This window comes from Giraffa tippelskirchi, chromosome 11 (assembly GCF_054371585.1).
Source record: "Giraffa tippelskirchi isolate mGirTip1 chromosome 11, T2T-mGirTip1v1.2.pri, whole genome shotgun sequence".
NCBI classification, from domain to species: Eukaryota; Metazoa; Chordata; class Mammalia; order Artiodactyla; family Giraffidae; genus Giraffa; species Giraffa tippelskirchi.
In genome coordinates, this window is record NC_137285.1 from 51485386 (window position 1) to 51512552 (window position 27167).

General features: G+C 41.5%; 1 protein-coding gene across 1 annotated transcript in view; it reads right to left on the reverse strand.

Annotated features, from left to right (window-relative positions):
- Positions 1-1232: 1232 nt before the first annotated feature.
- Positions 1233-27167, reverse strand: part of RNF150 (ring finger protein 150) — a 258445-nt gene continuing 232510 nt past the window's right edge. The window contains exon 7 of the mRNA XM_081545481.1: positions 1233-2681. Coding sequence (XP_081401607.1) covers positions 2563-2681 — 119 coding nt within the window. The 3' untranslated portion in view covers positions 1233-2562. The remainder of the gene's footprint in view (positions 2682-27167) is intronic.

Sequence of the window (27167 nt, forward strand, 5' to 3'; positions counted from 1 at the left end):
CCATAGACTCAGGTCTGCGACCTGGGCTCATCATCACCTAGGCAGCATCTTTTAGGGGCTGCTGGGCTACGGCACACATAAGCAACCAATTCCTGATCTACCTGATCACTGGCAGGAAGAGAGAACACCCACCAATCCTAAAGGCATTTTCTCTCTGGGCAAGGGATACAATTTATATTCCTTGGCTGTTGAATTATCTGCCTCATTCCCCTTGACTTAATACCAAACTTTGTTTTGGACAAAGCTGACTGAAGCAGGGGTAGGTGGTATAGGCCTTTGCTGACCTAGAAAAAGAAATACCTTGAGATGAAGAATTCCACACTGAGAACTAGGATTTGAAGGTATCCAGAGACTGCAAACTCTGTGCCTAAGCGTGGTTTTTAAAGCAAGGCAAAACAAAGCAACTCCTCCTTGGACTTAGAACTTCCATTATTTAGACAGTCAGTCTCGGCCACATAGGCGAGCTGAGTCTCAAAAAGCTGTTATATGTTACATGTCAAGTAACTCTGCCTGCCCAAGGTAGAAAGTCTGCTGTATGTCATCACTCACTGCTAAAAATGGGTCCCCCTGGCAAAATGCTCATTAGTGGTCCTAAGACCTGAAGGAGCCTCGGGCATCATCTTGTTAAACACCTTCTCTTTAAAGATGCTGAAGCCGAGGCCCAGCAAGCATGCGGCTCATCTCCACCTCCTGACCCTGGATTCAGCACTGCCTTTACTCCTCCCTGCCTTGGAGACCCTGGATTTCATGACAGGAAGTGTTGGACTCCTACAGAGATGCGACATTTCTGAAGGTGGAGACCATTTTGTCTGCCCTTGCTGCCTACTTAGAAAGCATCAAACAGGAAATCGTTAAAGGTAGAGAAAAAAGAACCTTCAGGGGTCTCCCTTGACATCTACACCGTGTTCCAGCAGGCAGCACAGTTTCACAGTAGAACCAAACTCTGTTTTTGCATGAGGATGAGTGTGGCAAGGCAGAAGGGACTCATCACATACGTAAATAACTCGGTGAGAGCAGCTTTCTTTCCCAGGTAACCCATGACCAGCAGCATGGCCTTTCACAGATGTCGAGGTGATCCACCTAATGGTCCAGAGAAACAATTTACACTGCCTTAGTCATCCATGCATCTGGAGAGTCTCAAATGTATTACAAAATTGCCCACTGAAAAAATAGCACATCTCTGTCATAGTTACAAAAAAAGAATAAAAACATAAAGAGTTTAAAAACACCGGTGGGTTTTCAGAATTCATTTTGATACCTCGTTTCCTCTCCCTCTGACTTTGTCTCTCAGTCAGGAGAAATTTGATTTCAACAATTCCCACGCTGTTCTTTTTAGATCGAGTGTTCTATTACACCCCACCTCCCATCTCCCACTTGGTATCTAGACGCACTCAGGGGAGCCCTGGGAAGCAGTGTCCTAAGGATTTGCCTAAATCCTTCCTCGAGGTCTGGTGAGGTTGAACAGAAGTGTACTGGAATTAAGGGAAGACCTGGATGCTCTCATAGCCCCCACTGTGTTGGATCCAAAGATGCTTGGATCTTTTCTAAAGCTTCCATCTCCTGCAGGACCCACTCATGGAGGTAACAGGAGCATGCCGTAGCCTTGGGGAAGCCAGTGCAACAGGCATTTCACTTTCAGGAAGAGTATGTGGTATCTGGTTTGAAAATTAGGCTTGTCGTCCCTGTGACAAACAAGCCCTACAGCCACATAGAATGGCGCTGATGCCCCGAGAGGGAAATTGTGATTTCAGAACTTCAGTCAAAGACTCTTAAGACCCAGAAGGATTGATGTACCTCCCTAGAGCTTCCTTCTCAAGTCACGTGGGTCCTTAACAGAGCTGGGCAAGTGGAAGCCAGGCTGTGTAGCTGAAAAACATGAGCAGTGGCCTCTGCAGATTCAGAGCTCGGTGTTGGGGTCTCTGGCAGCTGGGAGTTTTAAGATCCACTTAAAAGAATTTAGAATCTAAACGAAAGCTGGCCTTAGACTGTTTCAAGGTGCCGAGGCACTTCCCAAAGCCATGCACACTTCATGCTGAGAGGTCAAGGCCATTAATCTCAGGGATGGAATACAAACTGGTCAGAGCAGGAACTGATGCTTCTAAACAGAACTCAGTACAAAAGCTGGAGTGAATCAAAAGAAACACAAAGGAGTGAACATAAAATAAACTACACATAGTCCTTAAAAAGAAACCGCCAAAGAAATCAACCACAGTCCCCAAACAGGAAAACAAGACCCCAGGAAAAACTGAAATGAAACTAAGAAGCCCTAAGAGTGTCCTTTCAGTCTGTTTCAGGAACTTCTGAAGTGTGTGTCTACAAGGACACGGGAGAGAAAATCAGCTTTCAGCTTCCCAGGTGCCAAGGCCAGGGCCTGCTGCAGAGATGGAGAAACTGCATCCTGATGAACGTGACTTTGGATATTGCTTTGCCGTACCATTCTTAAGTGGAGCGCCCTGGAGTTGCCAAGGTGTTCTGGAGATGAGAGTGCCGGGTCCAATCTTGGGGCACTCCTCCCTTCCTTCCCCTCGCGTCCTACCATCCTTTTTTTCTCTATTTGCCGTTTCAAGATTTCACCTCTTCGCAGTCTTGGTCGGTGGAAAGTTCTACATCAGACAGTCCAACTTCCATTGCCATGATCAGCGAGATATCAGAATCACTGCTTATAGCTGGCTCCTGCTCACCTGCGGGAGAAACAAAGTTCATGGTGAACACCGAGCTGTGTCTTCAGAGGCTTAATACGATTGCCTTTAATAACAGTTCATTGATGCCAAAGTGTTGGTGGTACAGTGGCTAGCATAGCTGCCTTCCATTTCACTGAAGCCCAAGAGAAGGTTATTAGGAAAATCAGCTAGTTTGTAAAAAATAAATACATAAGAAAAGAGTCTAAGAGGGTTCCCTTTTCTCCACACCCTCTCCAGCATTTATTGCTTGTAGACTTTTGGATAGCAGCCATAAATGCTGGAGAGGGTGTGGAGAAAAGGGAACCCTCTTACACTGTTGGTGGGAATGCAAACTAGTACAGCCACTATGGAGAACAGTGTGGAGATTCCTTAAAAAACTGGGAATAGAACTGCCATATGACGCAGCAATCCCACTGCTGGGCATATACACCGAGGAAACCAGAATTGAAAGAGACGCGTGTACCCCAATGTTCATCGCAGCACTGTTTACAATAGCCAGGACATGGAAGCAACCTAGATGTCCATCAGCAGACGAATGGATAAGGAAGCTGTGGTACATATACACAATGGAATATTACTCAGCCATTAAAAAAATACATTTGAATCGGTTCTACTGAGATGGATGAAACTGGAGCCCATTATACAGAGTGAAGTAAGCCAGAAAGGAAAACAACAATACAGTATACTAATGCATATATATGGAATTTGAAAGATGGTAACGATAACCCTATATGCGAGACAGAATAAGAGACACAGATGCATAGAACAATTTTATGGACTCTGAGGGAGAAGGTGAGGGTGGGACGTTCTGGGAGAATAGCATTGAAACATGTATATTATCATATGTGAAACAGAACACCATTCCATGTTCGATGCATGAGACAAGGGCTCAGGGCCGGGGCAATGGGATGACCCAGAGGGATGGGATGGGGAGGGAGGTGGGTGGGGGGTCCAGGAAGGGGAACACATGTAAACCCATGGCTGATTCATGTCAATGTATGGCAAAAACTATTACAATATTGTAAAGTAATTAGCCCCCAACTAAAATAAATAAATTTATAAAAAAAAAAAAAAAGAAAAGAGTCTAGTTAACTTCTCATGCTAAGTGCATGTGTGGTAAGTCACGTCAATTTGTGATCCCACAGACTGTAGCCCACTCTGTCCATGGGATTCTCCAGGCAAGAATACTGGTGTGGGTTGCCATGCCCTCCTCCAGGGGATCTTCCTTACCCAGGGGTCAAACCCGCGTCTCTTACGTCTCCTGCAAGGGCAGGTGGGTTCTTTACTGCCAGTGCCAACTGGGAAGCCCTTCTCACACTATGAAAAGATGTATCTTATAAGTATATATCTAAGGAGGAAAAAATACACCAAATATCTTTAAGTAGGGCAAGAAATTCTATATGGAAATGCAGTTGAACAATTCACAGATGAAACGACTGATAAATGTGTATAAAATTTTTAAGAATATTAAAAACATGAACAATAAGATCAAAGGTTTATGTCACCCTGGGGAACTTCCCTGGTGGTCTAGTGGTTAAGACTGCACTTCCATTACAAGGGCCACTGGTTTGATCCCTAGTCAGGGAACTAAGATCCCGCACGCTGCATGGTGGCCAGAAAAGAAAGTATTATGTCATGCTGGTAATATTTGTAAAAAATTCACTGACGGTTGTATTCTTAACATACAGAGAACTTTTAAATAAATAAGAAAAACTAAGAGTCCAACAGAAAAAATGGGTAAAGGTTACTGTTATACAGTTCACAAAAGAATGTAATACAATTGACCAATAAATATTAGGTAAAAAGGAGCTACCCCTTTTTGTTATTAAATCTTCACTCTTTAAAGAAGACTGTATTACAGTTAAGGGTACACTGCAGTAGATATTTTGATCAACTGCATTCAGAACTGTGAAATTTTCACCTTGTAATTTCATTTCCACAGTATATTATAGAGAAATAATCAGTGATGCAAAAATATCCATTTAAGCATTATTTATAGCAGCAAAACATTGCAAGTAACAAAGCCTAACAATAAAAAATATCTCAGTAAACTATGTTACTTCTAAAAGACAATCTTCTTGTTATAATTATTAAAGTGGTATTTCCAAAGAGTCTGTATTTACAGAAGAAAATGCTCCCAGTAAATGAAAACAGAAGTATTCAAAGCTTTATGTGCAGTGAAGTCAACAGAGAAAGTTAACTGGAAGTAAGAAAGCCAACAATGTTAATAAGAGTTGTGTCAAATTTGGGGATTTATAATTATTTTATTTTCTTTAAAAAATTTAGCTTTACTCCTAAACATTCTTCAATGAACATATATCATTCATTCACTCAAGATATAATTGAGTCCCTACTATATGCTAAGAATTGTGCTAGCTGTAGAGATACAGGGGTGAAAATGAGGCAATTTCAGTCCTCAAGGAGCTTACTGTCCAGTAGGCAGGCAGACCACTGACTTGTCAATTACACCCCAACATGATAAGCTCTTTGTTGTAAGATGTACTTGGTGTTACAGGAGGTAAGGGGGCTATGTAACCATCTGTTGAGTCTAAGAAAGCTTCCCACTGGGTGCCATGTCTAAACTGAGTCCTATAGGATAACTTGTATTTCAGCCAGACGAAAGAGAAGGATGAATCTTTTAAGCACTAGCAATAGCATGTACAGATGGCTGGAGTTGATAGACAGCTTTGTGCAGACATCAGACTGTATTTAAATATGACTGAGATGCAAAGGTAAGCTAGGGAGTATGAACAGGGGAGGCTGGGGAGCTCAGCTGCCTATAAAAGAAAGAGTTAGTCGCTCACTTGTGTCTGACTCTTTGTGACCCAATGGACTATAGCCCACCAGGCTCCTCTGTCCATGGGATTCTCCCTGGCAAGAATACTGGAGTGGGTTGCCATTCCCTCTCCAGGGGATGTTTCCGATCCAGGGATCGAACCCGGGTCTCCTGCATTGCAGGCAGATTCTTCACCATCTGAACCACCAGGGAAGCCTATAAGGCAGCTTTAAAACCAGAAGATCTTGTATGTTTCATTACGCTACAGAAAAAACATGCAATTAAAAGACCAACAAAATATCTAAGTACTAAAGAATGCAGATGGTTATAATACTTTTGCTCTCATAATCACTGATATAATTTCTTCATGTTGAGGTACAGTTAAGAAAAAATAAATGAGTTTCATGAAGGGCAGTGAATTTTCAAATGTTTAAAAGGAGACAAACAGAGAACTGAAAAAGAGTTATGATCTTAAGAATCAGTTTTAGAGAAATAAAGTGTCTCATAGGGGTGTAGCCAACCTAAAGACTGAGATCTAAAATGTTTCCTAGACCCAAAAGTGCATGAGGTTCACATTAATATAGACAGATCAATGGGTAGAATAAGACTTTGGAAGCAGATCTTGGATAGAAGTATTTAGCTTTGTCAATGGTGGGTGGCATTCAACAAATATTCAGGGGACTTCCCTGGTGGTCCACTGGTTAACAATCTGCCTTGCAATGCGGGGGACACAGGTTTGATCCCTTGTTGCGGAACTAGGATCCTACATGCCGTGGAACAACTCAGCCTGAACGCTGAAACTAGAGAGTCCATGAGCTGCAAAGAAAGATCCCATGTGCCACAACTAAGACCTGACACAGCCATCTAAATATGTAAATATAAAAAAAAAAACACACGTACACAAATATTCAATAAAATTATTCATGCAGAAAAAAGGTGAAGTTGGATCCTTGCCTCACACCATATACATTCTAGGCTGGCTAAATATCTATCAAAGTGAAAGTGAAGTCACTCAGTCATGTCCGACTCTTTGCAACCCCGTGGACTGTAGACTACCAGGTTCCTCTGTCCATGGGATTTTCCAGGCAAGAGTACTGGAGTGGGTTGCCGTTTCCTTCTCCAGGGGATCTTCCCGACTCAGGGATTGAACTCTGGTCTCCTGCATTGTAGGCAGACGCTTTACCCTCTGAGTCAACAGGGAAGCCCCTGATCTTTCGTTGCAGCTCATGGACTCACTAGTTGCAGCGCTCAGGCTGAGCTGCTCCGTGGCACGTGGGATCCTCGTTCCCCAACAAGGGATCAAACCTGTGTCCTCAGCATTGCAAGACAGATTGTTAACCAGTTAAGCCCCTCTATATCTACATCTATTGATATATCTGTATTTACATCTATTTCTATACCTATGCTGTGCTGTGCTTAGTCGCTCTGTTGTGTCCAACTCTTTGTGACCCCCTGGACTGTAGCCCGCCAGGTTCCTCTGTCCATGGGATTCTCCAGGCAAGAATATTGGAGTGGATGGCCATGCCTTCCTCCAGGGGATTTTCCCAACCCAGGGATCAAACCTGTGTTTCCTGCATTGCAGGTGGATTCTTTACCAGCTGAACCTACCAGGGAAGCCCATCTATACCTATATCTCTACCTATAGCCTATCTATATTTTGCATGTGTGTACTTTCTGCTCATTTATCCTTTTCTCCAGAGCCATCTGGTACCTTGCATTCCTGACCTTTGGGGAATTCTTTGATGCAAACTGGGGTGGTCCTCCTCTTCCTCACGTCTGCTTAGCACTTGTTTTCTCCACATAGTTATGCGCTCAGCACCACCCGGTGGGAGCTTTCACTCTGGAATCGTAGTGAGCAGTGGGCAATGGATTTGGGCAGGACACAATCTGCACAGCCAGAGACAGAGGATTGGTCTGAGTTTTAGGTCCACTAAGTCATTGATGCTTTATTCATTTCTTCCCAGTTGCCCAGATTTTGCCAGGGTTTCTTCTTACATTTTCCCTGTCCATGTTGGAAAATCCCTTTGCTATAGCTTTTGTGGGGTTTTAGGAGTGCCTAGAAGTAATTTCGTGTGTTCAATCCATACTTTTTACTCAGTGCTCTCTGTAAGCATCACTTTTACAATGAGAAAATTATATTTCCCTAGTGGTTCAGATGGTAAAGAATCTGTCTGCAATGCGGGAGACCTGCGTTCAATCCCAGGGTTAGGAAGATCCCCTGGAGAAGGGAATGGCTACCCACTCCAGTATTCTTGCCTGGAGAATTCCATGGACAGAGGGGCCTGGCAGGTTACAGCCCAAGGGTCACAAAGAGCTGGACATGACCGAGCAACCAATACTTTATATTTTATGAGAGCTGGGATCCTATCATACTTTAGGAGACTCTAGTCTCAGCTATAAGTAATTATACATGTTACTCTGTATAAGTCACTTTCTCCTCTGGGGCTAAAGTTTTAAAATGTATAAAATGAGAGTTTGTACTAGGTATATTAGATGTCTTTCCAGTCGTTAGAGTTTACTTGTGTACATGTTGACGCAAGTCTAGCACAGTGCCTCAGACATGGTAGGTGCTCAATAAATAATTATTTAATAGAATTACCAGTGATAAAGAGTTGTTAAGTTTTTCTTCTGCCATAACTCTTCAACATGTTGTTTTCTACTATAAAGTTTTCTCTTAATCAAGAAGAAAGTCTGCTATTGTATATTTAGTACAAGTATGCACTAAATGGGAGAATTCACTACTCTGAGGTATAAAGAAAATGGAAATATTCTTATTCTTGGAGATAAAAAATGAGGGCTAAGGATATGGAAGCAACGTAAGTGTCCAAGATAGATGAATGGATAAAGAAATGTGGTATGTATATACAACGGACTGCTACTCGGTCATAAAAAAGAACACAATATTGCCATATGCAGCAACAAAGATAGACTGGGAGGGTGTTATGCTAAGTGAACTAAGTCAGATGGAAAAGGCAAATATTGTATAATAACACTTATATGTGGAATCTAGAAAATACAACAAACTAGTGAATACAAGAGAAAAGAAGCAAACTCATAGATACAGAGAACAAACTATGGTTACCAGTGGGGTGAGGGGCAAGAGAGGGCTGGGGGAGTGGGAGGCGCACCCTAATGTAAGACAGGCTACAAGGATGTAGTACAATACAGGGAATATAGCCAATATTTTGTAATAACTGTAAATGGAGTGTAATCATTAAAAATTGCATAAAAATTAAAAAAAATTAAAATGAGGTCTATGTTGTAGAGATATATCCTCCTCCCTCCCACCGCTTCCCCTTTTGCATCTGCCTCCTCCTCCTTCTTGTTCTTTTGGGCAATAGTCATGAATCAATTCAGCTCATAAGAAGCCAAATATTATAGCTCACAAGTAAAGTACCAGTCAACCAAAGAGCTCATCACTGAGTGATTCTACGGCTTTCAATGGAGCAAGTACAAAAACAAAGCACAGATTAGAGCTGACTGGTACACAGACAGCTCACTGTACCTGCAGCTTCTCACCTTCACTCCTGTCTTCTCAGCCACCAGCCTCAGCAGATTTCATGGCTTCATTCTCACTATGGTGTTTTCTAAGTTGGAATGTGTGAATTGAAAGAAAAAGGGGCCGTGTGGACTGCTATAACTATTGGCTGTTGAATTTATGATGCTATTTTGGAAACTGACTGTCCTGCATGGCTCTAGGCAAAGATAAATTCAAACCAATATAAATAGAGATTTGCCAAAAAATGGCTCAATTTTCATGATGGGCCATTGCATTAACCACAGTATCTAATCGTTTTTCATTCCAAAACTTTAAAAAATGATCTGAAGACATCTGAAATTATTCTTTAGTTTGTGCTATGTTTTTAACTGAACTTGGTTTGTTCCATAATTTTTAAAAACAGGAATTTTTTTCTTTAATCGAAAGAAGAAAGAAAGTATTAGTCGCTCAGTCGTGCCTGACTCTTTGCAACCCCATGGACTGTAGCCTGCCAGGCTCCTCTGTCCATGGGATTTCCCGGGCAAGAATACTGGAGTGGGTCGCCATTGCCTTCTCCAGGGAATCTTTTTGCCTAGGGATCAAACCTGGGTCTCCTGAATTCCAGGCAGATTCTTTACTATCTGAGCCATCAGGGAAGGCTCTCTTTAATGGGCAGATGTTTTAATTTAAGACCATAATAGTACAAATAAAAATGCTGACACTAAAACATTTAGAAGGCTCTCTGTAGGTGGAACTATTTGGGGAGTATAAAATAACTGTTAACAATAAAAATGTTCACTGACTTTTACCTTCTTTCTTGTGAAAGCTAATATAAAATGAATACAAAAATAACATTGGTCTTTACTGATTTCTCACAACAACCCTTTGATGTGTGGGTATTATTATTTCTATTTCACAGATGAAAGAATAGTTGGTCCATTTGACACAGTTTCCCAATACTACTAGACACTCTTTCTTTCTTCTCTTTGTTTCATTCAATGTAAGGACATTGAGAGAATTTAAACAGGGAGTAATATGATCTGCTTAATATTTTAAACGATCACTCTTGCAGTTAAGTGAAGAACAGATTGGTAGGTCAAGGGTGGAGGTAATCTAGCAAAAACCACTGCAGCAAAACAGATGAAACATGGTGACGGCTTGTTATAATAGGAACAGAGGTAAGATGTTATATTAAAGTAATATTTTATTTTTTACAACTTTCTAATTTTTATACAACTTTAAAGGTTGTATAATTTCCATTATAGTTATTACAAAATATTGGCTATATTCCCTGTGTTGTACAATTCATCCTTGAGCCAGTTTTACACCCAATAGTTTGTGTCTTTTAATTCCCCACCCCTAAATTAACTCTTATCCCATCCCCACTGGTAACTATGAGTTTGCTCTCTATATCTATGAGTCTGCTTCTTTCATGTTATATTCACTTCAGCACAGAGAAAGTATTTTGGTGGATTTAAAGATTGATCCCAAGTATCTAACACTCCATCTTGAATCTCTTTATCACAATGTTAAAGAGCATCTGCTTAGACGGTAAGCAGAAAACACTGCTTTAAATGGAGCTCTGTGACCTATTTTGTTGATTCATAACTACTACTTTCATATATTAGCACATTTAATTCTAAGTAAAATCCATAAGTAGGCTAACTGTGGTTAACCAAAAAATTCTTAGTGGTGGGATTTGTTTTTATTAATTCCATTTAGTCCATAAATTATTCATATGGACTTTGGTTTCTTTCTTTCCTCTTTAATACAAAGAATGTTACCTAAAGAGTTACAGGTTTCCTTTTGTGAAATGGACACTGCAGCTGTAGTTTTGCTGTGAGTTTGCTATAACTATCTCTGTAACAGTGGGCCTGGATGACATAACGTTCCTCCCAACCTGAGATGTGGCTTGTCCTGTCTTGGGCAGGCTGGGGTCTGTCTCACTTAACAGGCTCTGGCCCATCCATTGTCAACATTCCCATTTTGGAAGGTACCACATCCCTCCATAAGTGGGAGGCACTTGGTACCTGTTTGAAGCAGTGAAACTGAATTTCCTCTTTGGACATAGGGTGTCATAGGGTGATGCATAGGGTGTCAAGTTTTATGTTTTATTAACTAACAACCGTAGAGTGCTTATTGACTACTTAGTGTTAATATATGCCAGGGACTATCTATCTAAGTACTTTAGATTGTCCAACTGAATATTCACAATTAACCTGTGACAAAGGAAAAATTATTATTTCTATTTTCAAGTGCTAAAACTAAGGGTCAGAAAAGTAAAAAACTTCCTGGGTTTACACGGCAGTAAGAGTTGGATTCAGAATTCACACCGAGGCCTCTCTGACACCAGAGTTCATGAACTTGATTGCATCTATACTTCAGAGTTGAGAGTCTTAGTCTGAGGATGTCCCAGGCAAGAATGCTGGAGTGGGAGTCATTTCCTTCTCTAGGGGATCTTCTTGACCCAGGAATTGAACCCGTGTCTCCTGCATAGGCAGGCGGATTCTTCACCACTGAGCCACCAGGGAAGGCCTAAGCACCAATAGCAATGGCCACAAGATGCTGACTTTCAGGGGAGTCCATGTATCCACAGTTACATTATGCCTATATGGTTATGTGCATATACGCATTTTTCTGGGGAGAGGGTTGCTTTTACTAGATTCTCACAGAAACGATGAAAGTCTCAGAAGCATGCACCTAAGAGGTTTTATGCCTAGTATAAGTTGTTCTTTTTTTCAGTCTGTCACACATTGTGTGTGATCTTAGTTTCCTGACCAGGGATCGAACCTGTACTCACTGCAGTGGAAGCGCAGAGTGTTAATCTCTGGACCGTCAGGGAAGTTATCAGGGTAAGCTGAAGAAAACACTTGTCTGTAACCAAGAATGGCTTGGGTTTTTATTTTTTTTTAATGCATTTTTTGGTTTACATTTCACTAACTGTGTGTTTTATTAAGTTGACGGGACACTTTTCATCTGAAATCTCTGCTTTCTTACTTCATTGTTTCTAAATGATGGTTATTCAAAGCTAGAGCAGAAAATGAGCCATCCTAGAATGAGTTTGATATTTACTCCACTGCCTGACTTATGAAAGGAGGCACAGAGCAGTAGTGGCTGGAATAAATCCTCCTCTGTTAGGAATTAACAAACATCGCCCTCATAATGTGTTCTCTGTGTTGAGAGAAAATAAGGGGTTGATGAATATCACCCCCCAGGTATTCTAATTCTCCAGTAAGTTTGATGTTCACATGTTCTGCACCACATAAAAGCTTATTTCCCTCCACCATGTACTTGAAAAATAAGTTTTCAAAGAAATTACCATCCTTCTGGACATTGCTTTGGATGCTGAGGCCTTCCCAGGTGGCTCTGTGGTAAAGAATCTGCCTGCTAGTGCAGGAGACACGGGTTCGATCCCTGGGTCAGGAAGATCCCCTGGAGAAGGAAATGGCAACCCACTCCAGTGTTCTTGCCTGGGAAATCCCAGGGACAGAGGAGCCTGGCAGGCTACAGTTAATGGAGTCGCAAAAGAGCTCGACATGACTTAGTGACTAAACAACAGACACTGCTTATATATATATATTCTTTGTGGTAATCTTAGTGGGAAAGTTGCTTCGATTCCAAATGCAGAGTATTTTCAGTAAGGAAATGTGTCTCTTTCACGTGTATTCCTTGCTTTTTTCTTTTGCTTAACAAGAATTTTTGAGAAGATAAACTTCTGATTTGGTTTAAATTTTCTGTGTTATGAGTAGATGCTGCTGTGGGGATGGTGAATCTTTGGGTCACTTTCTTCAGAGGCTGTGCAACAATATTAACAATAATTCCAGGCATTGCTCTAAGCAATTACACATTATCCTCACAAAGATGCTCTGGAGTAGACGAATGACTGCTTCACATTTTACAGGTGAAATCAACTTGTCTAAGGTCAAGAACAGAAAGAGGCAGAAATGGAATCCCAACCCAACAGCCAGTGGTGTTGACAAACTATGCTATTGTGCAACGGCAGTGGCATAGCTGCTAGATTTCTATTTGGCTGCTCTGGTTTAGTTGCTCTGTCATGTCTGACTCTTTGCAACTCCATGGACTGTAGCCCACCTCCTCTGTCCATGGGATTTCCTAGGCAAGAATACTGGAGTGGGTTGCCATTTCCTTCTCTAGGGGATCTTCCTGACCCAGGGGTTGAACTCGCATCTCCTGCATTGGCAGGTGGATTCTTGCCCAACGAGCCACCTGGGAAGCCCTAGGTTATTCCCGAAGACAATACTTGGCCACCTTGGAGAACCAAACATTCCAGACTTTCAATATAAATTCGTCCATTTTAGCCAAGTGACTCCTAAAAATTGTTCAGCTATAACAGGGGAACTTTTGCCTTTTTAAATGTTTCCTCTATAATTATAAATGTAAACATGGTGAGCTCAAATCAGGAAAATTCTTTCTCACCTGGGGACATTTACAGCATTGTTTTTTTCATTCTGACTTAGTAAAGGACAACTCCCTGAAGTTTGGATATTAAATTAGATCACAAGTTAGGATTTCACTCTTTGCTTTTATCTCTTTGTCATTGGTTTTTCTTTCCCTGTGACACTTCACCTAGCAGAGGAAGATTTTCTCCAATTGCTCAAATTCCTTTTGGCTTCATGAAAAATTCATTCATCGAGTAATTCCTTACTAAGTGCCAAGAGAAGGCATAAGGTGATTTTTGCATTAGTTGTACATTAGTTTTTACAGGAAAGAAAGCAAAATCTAGTGAACATTTATGCTGTTAATAGCTATTTTACAATTCCTAATTAGTACTACCTACAGGAAACCTTCAGCATTAAGCATAATATCTGGTATACGGAATGCTCTTGGTAATTGTGACTATGATTGGAATGAAAAAAGAGTAAAAGAGGGAAGGCTGTCAGATAGGTTTAGAGAGACAGGTAGATATCATGCAGATATTCATTTCTTCAATTATAAAATTATAAATACATTAATTTATATTGCAAGTATAAAATTATCTATAGGCTTCATGTATTCATTCATCAATTTATCACTTATTCATCCAATAGGAATTTATTGAACACTTCTTAGGTACACAGCACTGTTGATGACCTTTGGAGGAAATAAAGATGAACTAAACACAGGCTCTGCTTTTAACTTGAAAGCAATCTAGTAAAAGAAATCATATTTGTGTCTATATACATCTAATACTGGAGAAGGAAATGGCAACCCACTCCAGTATTCTTGCCTAGAGAATTCCACGGACAGAGGAGCCTGGCAGGCTACAGTCTGTAGGGTCACAAAGAGCTGGACACAGCTGAAGCAACTTAGCATATACGTATGCACATCGAATATAAGATGATATATGTTAAAAGAGAGGTATAAATAAAATGCTAGAGAAACAGAAAGATAAGGGAAACTTAATCTCCAATTGAGTAACCCTCATGAAGTAGGTTACATGTAAACCAGCGGTGAGAACTGACTAGTGCTGGGAAGTATGGAGATGAAGAAGATGGCATTTCTTTTAAGAGATACAAGTGCCTGTTATATCTGAACAGTTTTAGGAGGCACTTGGCTAAATGGATGAATTTACACTGTAAGCCTGGAAGGTGGCCAAGCATTGTCTATAGGAAGATGGCTTTTCTTTAGGAGAACCTACCTGACTAGCCATCATCACAGCAAATGTCAAGGCATGTGGATGGTTTGATTCGGCTGTAGTTCAGGATATGGGGAACCATAGCAAAGTACCAGATCTCGCCCATAGACACTCTGCCCTCTTCCCGCCCTCTGGGCTTTCCAGTTCCATAGGGAGCCAGAAGATTGGGAACTACATTTCCCAGCCTCCTTTGCCAGCTGGCTTTCTCTTAGGTCCTGCCAGGGAGATTGGAAGGTGGGAGAAGGAGCGCTTCTAGTTCAGGCAGGTCCCTGTGGGCTCCAGAAGTGTTGGCCGTGCCTTCAACAGAATCAGAGAGAGAAGGATCCTGACCACCTACTCAGAGCTGGTGGTCTCCCCAGCAGAAGCCAGACAGTTCTGGAGACATCAGAATAGTGGAAGTGTGCTCAGGATCCCGGGATATCTTGCTCCTCCAGTCTTCCAAACTGGTTTTGTTTTTGATAACCTTACTTTAATAAAGCATGATTTTGACGAGTTTTGATGGATATAAGTACTCGATTTCTATTTCCCCCAGAGTTTTGTCTTGTCTCTTTATGGTCATTTCCTCCCTCTGTCTCTGGCCTCAGCTTACCTCTAATCTGCTTTCTTTTTATAACTCTTTTTCAGGGTTTATCAACACTGGCACAATTGATACTTGGGGCTGGAGAATACTTTGTTGTCAGGGGAATGTGCTGGGAACTGCAGGATATTTTACAGCATTCTTGGTCTCTACCCATTGATGCCCATGGCACTACCCCCTCCCCAGTTATGACAATCAAAAACTCTCCAGTCATTGCCAAATGCTCTCTGAGAGACAAAATCACCCCTAGTGGATAACCATAGCTCAAGATAAATATATATTTTCTGTAACTTTATATACCTGCAATTTTATAGTATGTACTCTTGTGTCTGGTTTCTTTTACTCAGTATACTCATTGTAAAATCTATTAATGATGTTGCATATATCAATAGTTCACACCTTTTTACTGCTGAATAGTGATTCATTTGTATGGATATATCACACTTTGCTTATCCATTCATAAACTGATGAACATTTGAATTATTTCCAGTGTTTGGCTACTGTAAATAAAGCTTCTATGAACATTTATGTGCAAGTCTTTTTGAGGGCATACATTTTCATTTCTCTTGAGTAAATACCTAGAAGTACATTGCTGGGTCCATACGGTGGGTATATGTAACTACATGAGAAACTGCCAATTTTTTTTTTTTTTTTTTGGTGGCAAAAAATCACAGTGCATTAAATTCACCCTCAAAACAACTTCCAAGTACACAGTACAATACTGTCGACCACATGCACACTGTTGTACAAAAGATGTCCAGGACATCACCATCCTGCATGATTCTTGCGAGATAAGGGTCCACCTTCTTTCTTTTGCATGTGCATTTCCAGTTTTTCCAGCACCATCTGTTGAGAAGATTATCCTTCCCCATCATGTAGTCTTGGCACCCTTGTTACGGAGAATTTGACCATATATGTGAGGGTTTATTTTCGGGTTCTTTCTTTGCTTTCCTTGGTCCATATGTTTTTATGCCAGTTCTACACTGTTTTGATTATGGTAGCTTTGTAAGATACTTTGAAATCAGGAAGTGTGAGGCCTCTAGCTTTGTTCTCAGAGAATCATTTTGGCTATTCAGGGTCTTTTGAGGTTCCATATAAATTTAAGGATTTTTTTTTTTAACTTCTGCAAAACATGACATTGGGATTTTGATAGAGGTTGCATTGACTCTGTAGATTGCTCTGCCTAATATGAACAGTTTAACAATATTAAGTTTCCCAATCCACAGATAGGGGATGGCTTTCTATTTATTTGCATCTTATATATTTTTTTCAGCAATGTTTTCTAGTTTTTAGTGTACAAGTCTTTCATCTCCTTAGTTAAGTTTACTCCTAAATACTTTATACTTTTTGATGCTATTGTATGAGATTGTTTCCTTAATTTCCTTTTCAGGTTGTTCATCATTAGTGTATGGAAAAGCAACTGGTTTCTGTGTGTTTGGTCAAATGCTTTTAATGAATCAATTGAGATGACCTTGTTATTTTTATCCTTTGTTCTACTAAATTGGTGTATCACATGCAGAGATCTATAACACATTTCAAGTTAATTTTGTGTATGGTGGAAGGTAAAGGCTGGTGTTCAGTTTCTCCTGACACTTTTGTAATCAATTCCTTGTATTACATTCCCCTATTTTGAAATACCTAGAGCAATTTCCACTTTCCTGACTGGTCTCACTGAATACAGCAAAGGGGTTGGAAAGATAGGCTGTACTAAAACTGAAGAGTGATTTAAATACCAGGCTGAAGTGTCATGACATTGACATACCTGGATTATATTATGCTTGTGCATAAAAGTACTTGCTTAAATAAATTGGTAAAAATAAACAACCTCAGTTTCCTTATCAGTAAAATAGTGACAATAATATTTTTGTAGTCTATAAAAAGATCTGGTCTGTGTGTGTGTGTGTAAACAGACCCACATAGGGCTTCACTTCACAGTGTCTGGCACATGCTGTGCCAGATAAGAGGCAGCTATTATTGTATTTAGTACATTTACTGAGAACCTGCTTTAGTCCTGTCCCATTAAGCCTCTTGGCTTCCTTCTTTGCCTATCAAGGTCCTGATGGACAAAGGGTGCCCTTTCTTTCTCTGGCCACTACCCCACTGTTTCTGTAATGCTCGATTTCTTCAGTGTGATCAGATGTAGGTTAATACATCAACATTTCATAAAGAGCTCATTTGCCATGTGACAGCCTTATCCCTCTTGCTGGTACAAGTGTCACTCTGTTACAAGATAGTCCAACATAAGAGCCAGAAGAAACTAGAGAACAGGCTCTGATGGAAATACAAGATCTAGTTTAAAGGTCAAGCTGCAGAACACAGCAAAGCAGGAGATCCTTCACATCTCTCTAGAAGGGGCTGGGGAGGGGAGGATAGAAACAGGAGCACAGTTACTGACATGTATTTTTTTAAAAGAATGAAGCAATTTAAATAGTGAAACTGTTGAAATCAAGTCCTCAAAAAAATCTTAAGTAAATTATAGGTAGATAAATAGCCAAGTTTCTCTGATGGCTTAGATGGTAAAGCATCTGCCTGCAATGCAGGCGACCTGGGTTTGATCCCTGGAGAAAGATCCCCCGGAGAAAACAATAGCTACCCACTCCACGGTTCTTGCCTGAAGAATTCCATGGACAGAGGAGCCTGATGGGCTACAGTCCATGGAGTTGCAAAGAATCAGACATTACTGAGTGACTAACAGTCACTTTTTTCCAAACAGCTCAGCATTAAACTAGAGACGCAACACTGCCATGAGCACATTGGAGTTTCCCTAACAGGCATCATTTTACATTAACCTGTTTTACTATCACAATTGATTTAAGATTTTTTAAAAAAATAATTATTAATTTGGCTACACTAGGTCTTAGTTGTGGTATGCAGCATATAGTTCCCTGACCACGGATTGAACTCAGGTCCCCAGGATTGGGAGTATGGAGTCTTAGTCTCTGGACCACCAGGGAAGTCCCCCTGATTTACAGTTTTTAATATAGTTGTTGTTTCTGACTCTTCTGACTACCTACTTCTCTATAAAACACATGGAGAAGCCTGTTTAGAAAATGTCAAGACTGCAAGTCATTTGTTTAGAAGAACTCAGATTGCCTCCTCCTCCCCAGATAAATACTACATAATTCACCTTTGGCTGGTTTGAGAACAGGTCACAACCTGGTGTTTTGCGGCAGGAGGGGTGGGCTCAAAGTGGTGACACCACCAAGCCCTCAAGAACTGACAGACGCACTGTCAGAGATACAGAAAAAGGGGCCCGATGTTTTGACCCAGAGCCTGAGTTAGTATTGCAGCAATAAATTACTGAAATTCACCTAAATGGATGTGTTTACACACCTTCCTGGAAAACCTAATGGATTCTATCTTCAGCTTATAATAGCAAGAGCAGTGGGCCAGTCATGCATACAACCTAATCACAACCAAACCCATTCCTCTGGCTCACAGGATGCAATTTCCAGGTCTTTGTATCTAGAACAAAACCCAGAATTTTAATCAATATTTGGCCATGCAGTGGAAATCCCTTAGCATGTGTGTAGTGTGAGTATAAAGGAGATACAAATGGGGAAAGCTGTTCAACAAGGACAAGTGAAAGGGCAGAGGGGATAAGGGGGACATTAAGCTGACCAGACATTCATATGGTAGGGGGACAACAAAGCTGGGGAGTGTGGGTGGGTAACAGCACTGTTAGAAAATAGTAGATTTGGGCCAGAATTGTTCTAACACACTTTTTCACCCCTAGTATTCAGGGTAGCAATATTCAGAGGCAGATGACAAATTAATAGTGCAATGAATCTTTACTGAAATCACTCCTTCATTAATCTGATCTTCATTTCCTTCGCTCACCTGATCTTTATTTCCTGGAAAGCCAAAACAAAACAAATCTGGTAGTTACAATTCACTTCACCAAAATGCCTCTTCTTAAGATGATCCAATATGGGAGGGGAAAGGGCCTAAACTTCACTAGACTCTGTGCTGGGCACTTTTCACTTATTTGCTCGAAAAACCAAAGATTTTAAACTTACATTTTACTGCATCTGAATTGTACACCCATATTGAATTATACACACGAAAGGGTTTGGCTACTAAAAACCCAAGTAAAAAGAAGGGTGTGGCTAACTTCAGCCTTCCCCACAATGGCATCTGCATCCTAACTTGGTCTCTCTTAAGTGGAGTAGAAGCTCTGGATGACTCTGCTCCTGGTCCCCACTGATTCCTTCCCATCAGGGAGGGGTGTGGTCAGAGGTTGGAGGGTACTGTTGCCCACTGCAATCCTCCTTTTTTTCTGAAGAACACCTGTAACCCACAACTTGCCTGATACCTGATTAACAGCATTGTCATATGTCATTGTTGAAATAAATATTCCACCCATGGATGATTTTCTCTTACCTAGAGCAGACTGTTCGCTCTAAGAGGGCTGGCGCTTATTTTGCATAGCTACTACCAAACCTCTATCTCCCACACTATCCAAATAAAAGAAACACAATGGTTATCAACTAAATGCACTGAAAAAATGAATGGGAAGATCTGAAGAAATCATGTTAGTTTTTTAGAGGCTAAAAGCATTGGGGAGGGAGATTCCTACTCTTCTAATTGCTGAAGGAGTACATTACACCAAGGCATCAGGTGAGCCCATAGAATAGCCTAAGGAAAACTCGAGATTAACATACACATACTACTATATATAAACAAGATAACAAGGACCTGCTGTATAGCACAGGAAACTCTATTCAATATTCTGTAATAACCTAAATGGGAAAAAAATCTGAAAAAGAATAAATGTATGTATGTGCATACTAAGTCACTTCAGTTCCGCCTGACTCTTTACAATCTTATGGACTGTAGCCTGCCAGGCTCCTCTGTCCATGGGATTCTCCAGTCAAGAATACTGAAGTGGGTTTCCTTGGGTTCCTCTGGGAGATCTTCCCAACCCAGGGATGGAACCCTTGTCTCTTACGTCTCCTGCATTGGCAGGTAAGTTCTTTACCACTAGAGCTACCTGGAAAGCCCCAATATATATAACTGAATCACTTTGCTGTACACCTGAAGCTAAAACACCATTGTAAATCAACTGTACTCCAATAAAATTTAAAAAAAAAATACAAAAAACTCCCCCAAGATCTACACCTCACAGTAAGTGACTTATTTGTATGTATGAGCCAGGAATTTTACTTTTGCTCTCTATTTCTATTTCTGGCTTCTCATTTCTCTTTAATGATTTCAGAATTATTCTCAGCACCCCCTTGAGAAAAGGGGCCCCCTGTGTGGAATTCTGTCCCCTAGGTGGGGGTGTGGCCAAGCCAGGTGGGGGGTGGCCAAGCCAGGTGGGGTGTGGCCAAGCCAGGTGGGGGTGTGACCAAGTCAGAAGCTTGTTAAGCTTGAAAATGTGAATTGGAAAGGTACTGCTTATAGTTGGATGACCATGAGTGGGAAAACATATCAACGATAAACACAGAATTGAAAATGACTATAAACCCAGCAATGCTTCAGTAGAACGATGAAAAAATCTGAGGCAGAAATATTTCAGCCTAGTATTCTCGAATATGTGTTCGAAGGCCAAGTGCCCTGAACAAGCCTGATGGGAGTTTCTGGAATTTAATGTGGGGGTTAAGGTCTTAGTGTTTTCTGCACCAGCCCAAGAGCGATCATTCCTGCCTCTCTTTTGTAAACTAACGAAAGCTATACAAATCCCTTATGTAGACAAAGCCTTTAGCAGATCTGGCAAATGATACCTATTTTTTAAAAAGAGCACTTGGCAAAGTAACTTCTACTTTGTACACATCTGTTTTACATCTGTTAGAATCCAAATTTTTTAGAAGAGGGGCAATTTTATCCAAGCTCAAAATAGGCATTAATAAATGCTACACTAAATCACTACCATCATTGGCAAATGGTTTCATTTAATTAATAAAACAGACTTTGAGATTAACCTCTGGTGAGGTCTTCTAGATATTTTAAGAATATTTTACTATGTCTTTGCTCCGTAGTTATTCTTAATATTTGTGATTTCGGATAATTGAAAGTCATGTGGCCCATGTAGAGTCTGAATTTTTAAGAAATGAATCACGCTGCTGCTTTTTGGAATTATTGATGTTTATATGTCCAGTCCGTCTCTCTCTCTTTTTTTCTTTTACTCCATGGTTGATTTACACATTTTGTCTGGGACAGTGCTCCTGCCTAACTTTGATTGCTCCATTCTGTGTTTACCATTTTGCCAATGTTTTCCAGTAGCACATGACCAATGAACATTTTGAACCTGCATTTTCAAAGAATCTGCAGCCAGATCACAAAGAGGAGGTGCTATATTGCTGGAGAGACCTTACCATGTTCATTTCAATGTTAATTTTTTTTTTCTGTGCTTTTCCTCCTTCCAAATATTTTACATTAGTTTGCCACAGAAGACCAGCTGCCTGAGACTATTTGTAAAGTCTCCTGCAATGTGGAATGCTTTGTCAATAATGGTAAATATGGTGTTAAAAAATTAATAAATCCACAAATAACATGCAACACATTCATCTGATGCTAAGTCTCCATGGATACCAGAGAAGCATGTTCAGTTCCAGGGAGGTCCCAGGGAAAGCAGATTACCCATGAGATCTGCAAGCCCTGGGATCTGGCAAAAGCAGTGAGGGTCCTTGAGAACTTTATCTTTGCTGGTTCTGTTTCTGAACCTACTAGGCCGCCTTCAATTTTCCTCCATTCTCCCTTAGGAAAATAAAACTCATGGAGAGGGACCAGGAGGTGTGAACAGAGTGAGAGCTGGTTGGGATTTCTGAGACCCCTTGACCATTCTCCCTCAAAACGTTGACAGTAATTCCAGTGTGGGGGCAAATACATTTTTCTTTTTATGGCTGCATTTTTAGAGACGGGGTTTCTCTAGGAGGAAAGATACATATGTAAGCACTGAGAGAACCCTGGAGGTAGAAGATGGACAGATGATAAGCACAGACATGCATCACCATAACAGCAAGTCCCATCAAACTGTTTCGGAGGATAAAAACTCTAAGAAATGAGCTATATACATTATGAGGATTAAGTCATGATTCCATACATCCCATAACTGCCACTGTCATCAAGACAGAAAAATAAAAGCAAAGAAAGACAGAGTTTCTACATTACCTCTTTCCAAGTGTTGTGTGTGTGTGTGTGTGTGTGTGTGCTGTCACGCGTCTGACTCTTGGCAACCCCATAGATTGTAGCCTGCCAGGTTCCTCCGTCCATGGGATTCTCCAGGCAAGAATACTGGAGTGGGGAGCCATTTCCTCCTCCAGGGGCTCTTCTCGACCCAGGGATCTAACCCAAGTCTCCTGTGTCTCCTGCACTGGCAGGCAGATTCTTTACCACCGCGCCACTTGAGAAGCCCCCTTCCAAGTGTTAAGTTCCTCAAATATATTTTCAACACTATATCTTTGGTAGAAATTAATGCTGTGCAACCACTACCAACTAATAAGAACAATTTTGCAGGTCTTAGCTGCCAAGACTGAAAGGAACTATAAGATGTAACGTTGTTGCCTTATCCTTTTCTATTTAGCAGTTAATTTTATGACACTAAAGACCTCTTTTCTCAGCAAAATTATATACTTGAGAAAATCAACTGCAATTCTTTCCAAATTCATCTTTTGCTATGTTGGATCAAGGACTTGCTTTAGTATCTCAGATTGTTACAGGCATCTTCTCTACAGAAAACAATTCCTTTTACCCTAGGCGATTCTGGAGTTACTGGTTCTGCTCACAATGTAAGTGAATGCCTGCATCAGCACATAGGTTATACATCAGGTGCAGTGTTTCATGAGCAAAGGAGCAATTATAACAGTAAAAAGACAGTGTCCTCTGCCCCATATAGCCATGTTGGCTGCCAGGATTAAGCCTCCATCAAGATCATAATCAAGGCAGGATTGAATAAAAATGTACTTGTATTTTCTATGGAGTTTCCTTTGGCATTGGGATCAGTATCACAGAGACCAGTAATCGTCTTCATCACAGGCATGGATAGAGGGCTCTATGAAGAAGGATCCACCCAAGGACCAATCACACAAAACCACACTATTGTGGTCCATCGGAAAAATCACAAAGCTGAGTCAACAAGAAGGAGGTAACCTTAGTTGGATTGAAGAGAATGTTCCAACTCCAGTGCCCCTGAATGCAATTACTATCGGAGTAGATACAGACCACATTTAAATGAGCCCTAAGGATAAGATGGGCTTATCCCATGGGCTTTAGATCTATTAATGGGCTTCCCCGATGGCTCAGCAGGTAAAGAATATGCCTGCAATGCAGGAGATGCAGAAGATTTGAGTTCGATCCCTGGGTTGGTGAGATCCCCTGAAGAAGGCAACCTACTCCTGTACTCTTGCCGGGAAAATCCCATGGACAGAGGAGTGTAGCAGGCTGCTACTGTTTGTGCGGTCGAAAACAGTCGGATGCAACTTTGCAACTGAGCGGCACACAAGGATAACACTTTGAATGTGAGTCATCCAGGTTCTGTCCTCCTTGGGCAGGCATTCTGGGGTAGAGCCACACATTTCCAAACTCAGGTTTTAGAAAGAATCACATAGGAAGTCTGGTAAGAATGACTGTTCTCAGCTCATCCATGGAAATTGTGATTTAGCAGATCTGGAGTGGAAGCTGGGGTCTGCATTGTAATTATAGCCCAGGCAGGTATTCAGACCACACTTGAGAAGCTCCAGTGTAAGAAGAGACCCTGGGGTGTGGAGAAGGACAACAGCTCTCATGCCGGCCTTCCATCTACTCAACGTAGGACTTCTGGTGGGGTTCCCAGCTGCTCTCCACTTCAGTATCTTGTATGTAAAGGAGTGACAGCAATTGTGCAGGTTAACTAAAATATGTAAAAACGTTCTCTACAAGATCCTTGGCACATAGTATATGCTTAATAATGTCTGAGTTCCTTCTACCTCTTCTCTTACCAATAGATAATGTGAACATTTTTTTTTTTGTTTCTTAACTTTGTATTGGTTTCCCTGGTGGCTCAGATGTTAAGAATCCGTCTGCAATATTGGAGATCTAGGTTCGATCCCTGGGTTGGGAAGATCCCCTGGAGAAGGGAAAGGCCACCCATTCCAGTATTCTGACCTGGAGAATCCTCATGGAGAGAGGAACCTGGCAGACTACAGTCCATGGGGTTGCAAAGAGTCGGACACGACTGAGCGACTAAACACATTTTGTGTTGGGGTATAGCCGACTAACGATGTTGTGATAGTTTCAGGTGGACAGCAAAGGGACTTAGGCATACATATACATGTGTTCATTCTCCCCAAACTCCCCTCCCATCCAGGCTGCCACATAACATCAAGCAGAGTTCCATGTGCTATGCAGTAGGCTCTCGGAGAGAACATTTTTTGAACACCTTTAATGCACCAAGTGCTTTTCTAACACATTTTCATTACACTTAATCCCATGAGGCAGATGTTCTTCTTAGTCTATTTTGCAGGTGAGAAACAGAGGTGCAGAGAGGTTAAGCAATTAACCCACGGTTGCCCAATCAGCAGGTGGCAGGGCCGGCCTTGACTTAGCTCTACTGCTGAGAACTTACATTATCTGCAGAGGTGTAAATTAGGCATGGGAAATGTTAAACTCTGTGCTGTCTCATGAAGGCACACCCTCTGCTTCCCAGAAGCTTTGCCATCTGGCCACATCCCCGATGCCTCACCAGCTGAAGATGACACGCTCAGTGTGGACACAAGCACATACAGTTGTGATCTGGCTGTAAAGTGTATCATAGGGCACAGGTGCTGGGAATCACTGTACTTCAAACTAGGAACCGTCTTACTTGTAAGGCTGTCTTTCCTTTGTTCAGATATTAGGCAGCCTTTAGATCTATTGATGGGCTTTCCTGATGGCTCAGATGGTAAAGAATCTGCCTGCAATGCAGGTGGCCTGGGTTCGATCCCTGGGTCGGGAAGATCCCCTGGAGAAGGGAATGGCAACCCACTCCAGTATTCTTCCCTGGAAAATCCCATGGACAGAGGAGCCTGGCGGGCTATAGTCCCCGGGATTGCAAAGAGTTGGGACATAACTGAGTGACTAACACACACATCTATTAAAGAAACAAAATCCTGTATAAATTTGGAGAGCTGTTCCCTTTCTAACTAGCTAAGCTGGAACCACAGTTTCACTCCTAGGAGGAGTAAATTGACAGTCATGACCAGTAACCCCAATTACCCCTGCTGAGATGTGGTTAACTACTGGGACGCAAAGTTGTTGATACTGGGTTGTATATATGTGCACCTGTATGCCATCTAAACACAGAGACTGTGGGTGTATGTAAGTACTGTTTGAGGCACTCTGAAAACTACATATAATATGCAGTTATGAACGTGTGTATACACATGCGATTGTGTGTATAAATAGGTGTAGATGTGTTTCTGCTATACACGTGTGCCTACACTTGAATGCTTCTACATATAACATGTATGCGCCCACACATGTGAGTGCTTATTTATCCTACTGCATAGATTTTCTTCATCTCCATGATAGGGAAGACATGCCTTTGAATCCATTGTGTTTCTGCTTAGTTTGACTTCCAGATCCAATTTTCTAATTAACAACTTATTTAAATAACAGTTGAGGTATTATGATGGTATTATTTTTTCTGAAAAAATTCATTCTACTGTTCTCGTTGCACAGCAGGAGTTTAATGCAGCCAATACTTTCTGGTGCTGACAGCTCTGATTAAGGCAGAAGTATTTAGATAAATAAGAATGATTGGTTTGACAAAGAAAGAAATTCAATGGCACTTGAGTACAAATCTAGTAATCGCTCCTCCCTGCTGGGAACATTAGTTACCAGTGAGTTTTAACTGTGTACATGGTTGCTTAAGTGACAGACACAGTGCCCTGCATGATTTTACCAACAGGTATTACTTTAAGGAGACCCAATAGGACAATTCAAAACACTGACTGTCCCTGAGACATCAGTGCATATGGAGGAAGTATTCTGACCCTGAGACAATCCCTACATTTGGGGTTCAGAGATATGGTGAACTGCAGAGCACATGCCCTGTCTTGGGGCTGCTGCAATTCAGATCCAGCCAGTTGCCACCATCAGGGAATGAGACCCAGGACTGCTGTTGCTTCCAACATTTTCAGGTTGGCAATTCAAATTGGTATGGAAAGCTTTGCTGTATTTAAATGTTGGCTACTCACTGAACATAGGGCTTCTCAGGAGGCATAAGTGGTAAAGAATCCACCTGCCAAGGCGGGAGACATAAGAGATGTGCGTAGATCCCTGGGTCGGGAAGATCCCCTGGAGGAGGGCATGGCTACCACGCCAGTAGTCTCGCCTGGAGAATCCCATGGACAGAGAAGCCTGGTGGGTTATAGTCCATGAGGGTCACAAAGACCCCCGTGAACTGATCATGTTCACGCATGCACTCACTGAACATGATCAGAAATTCTCAGGGCTAAGTCCAGCCAATCTGCAGGCAGGAGGAGTCAGATGGGACTTCGCTTTGCTCCCTCTGCCTAGAATATCTGGGAATCTCTAGAGATCTATTTCCTTATGGTTTGGGATGATGAGTGAACACCTGGTGATCAGTGGTGGTGGTGGTGTGTAAAGTGTGAGCGCATGTGTATACCTGTGTGTATATGTCTGTGTGCATGGAACCTGGCTTGATTCTCACCCTGGTGCCCTGGTGTGTGCTCCACCAGAAACCTCTGGAGTAAGGAGGAAGGACAGTTCCCCACCAGCCTGGCATTCTAACTTATCCACACCTCATTGATCACCAGCTGTGTCTTGGATAGAGTTGGGGAAAAGAGTTTGGCTCAATCACTTAACCACAATATATTTTCTTTTCTTCAGAAGTTTCCCAGCAAATTTTTTCCCCAAAGGGAGGAAGTGCAGTAAGGACCACCCCTGCTGAAGCCAATGAGTTCAAGATACTTCTATATTTTAACAGATCTCCTACTGGACTTTCTCGGTGATGGTATGGTGCCTAAGTGCTGACAACCTGGAGGCGTATATCAATGGGTACTTCCAAATTTTTGCTCTGAGTCATTCCCTGAGATTTC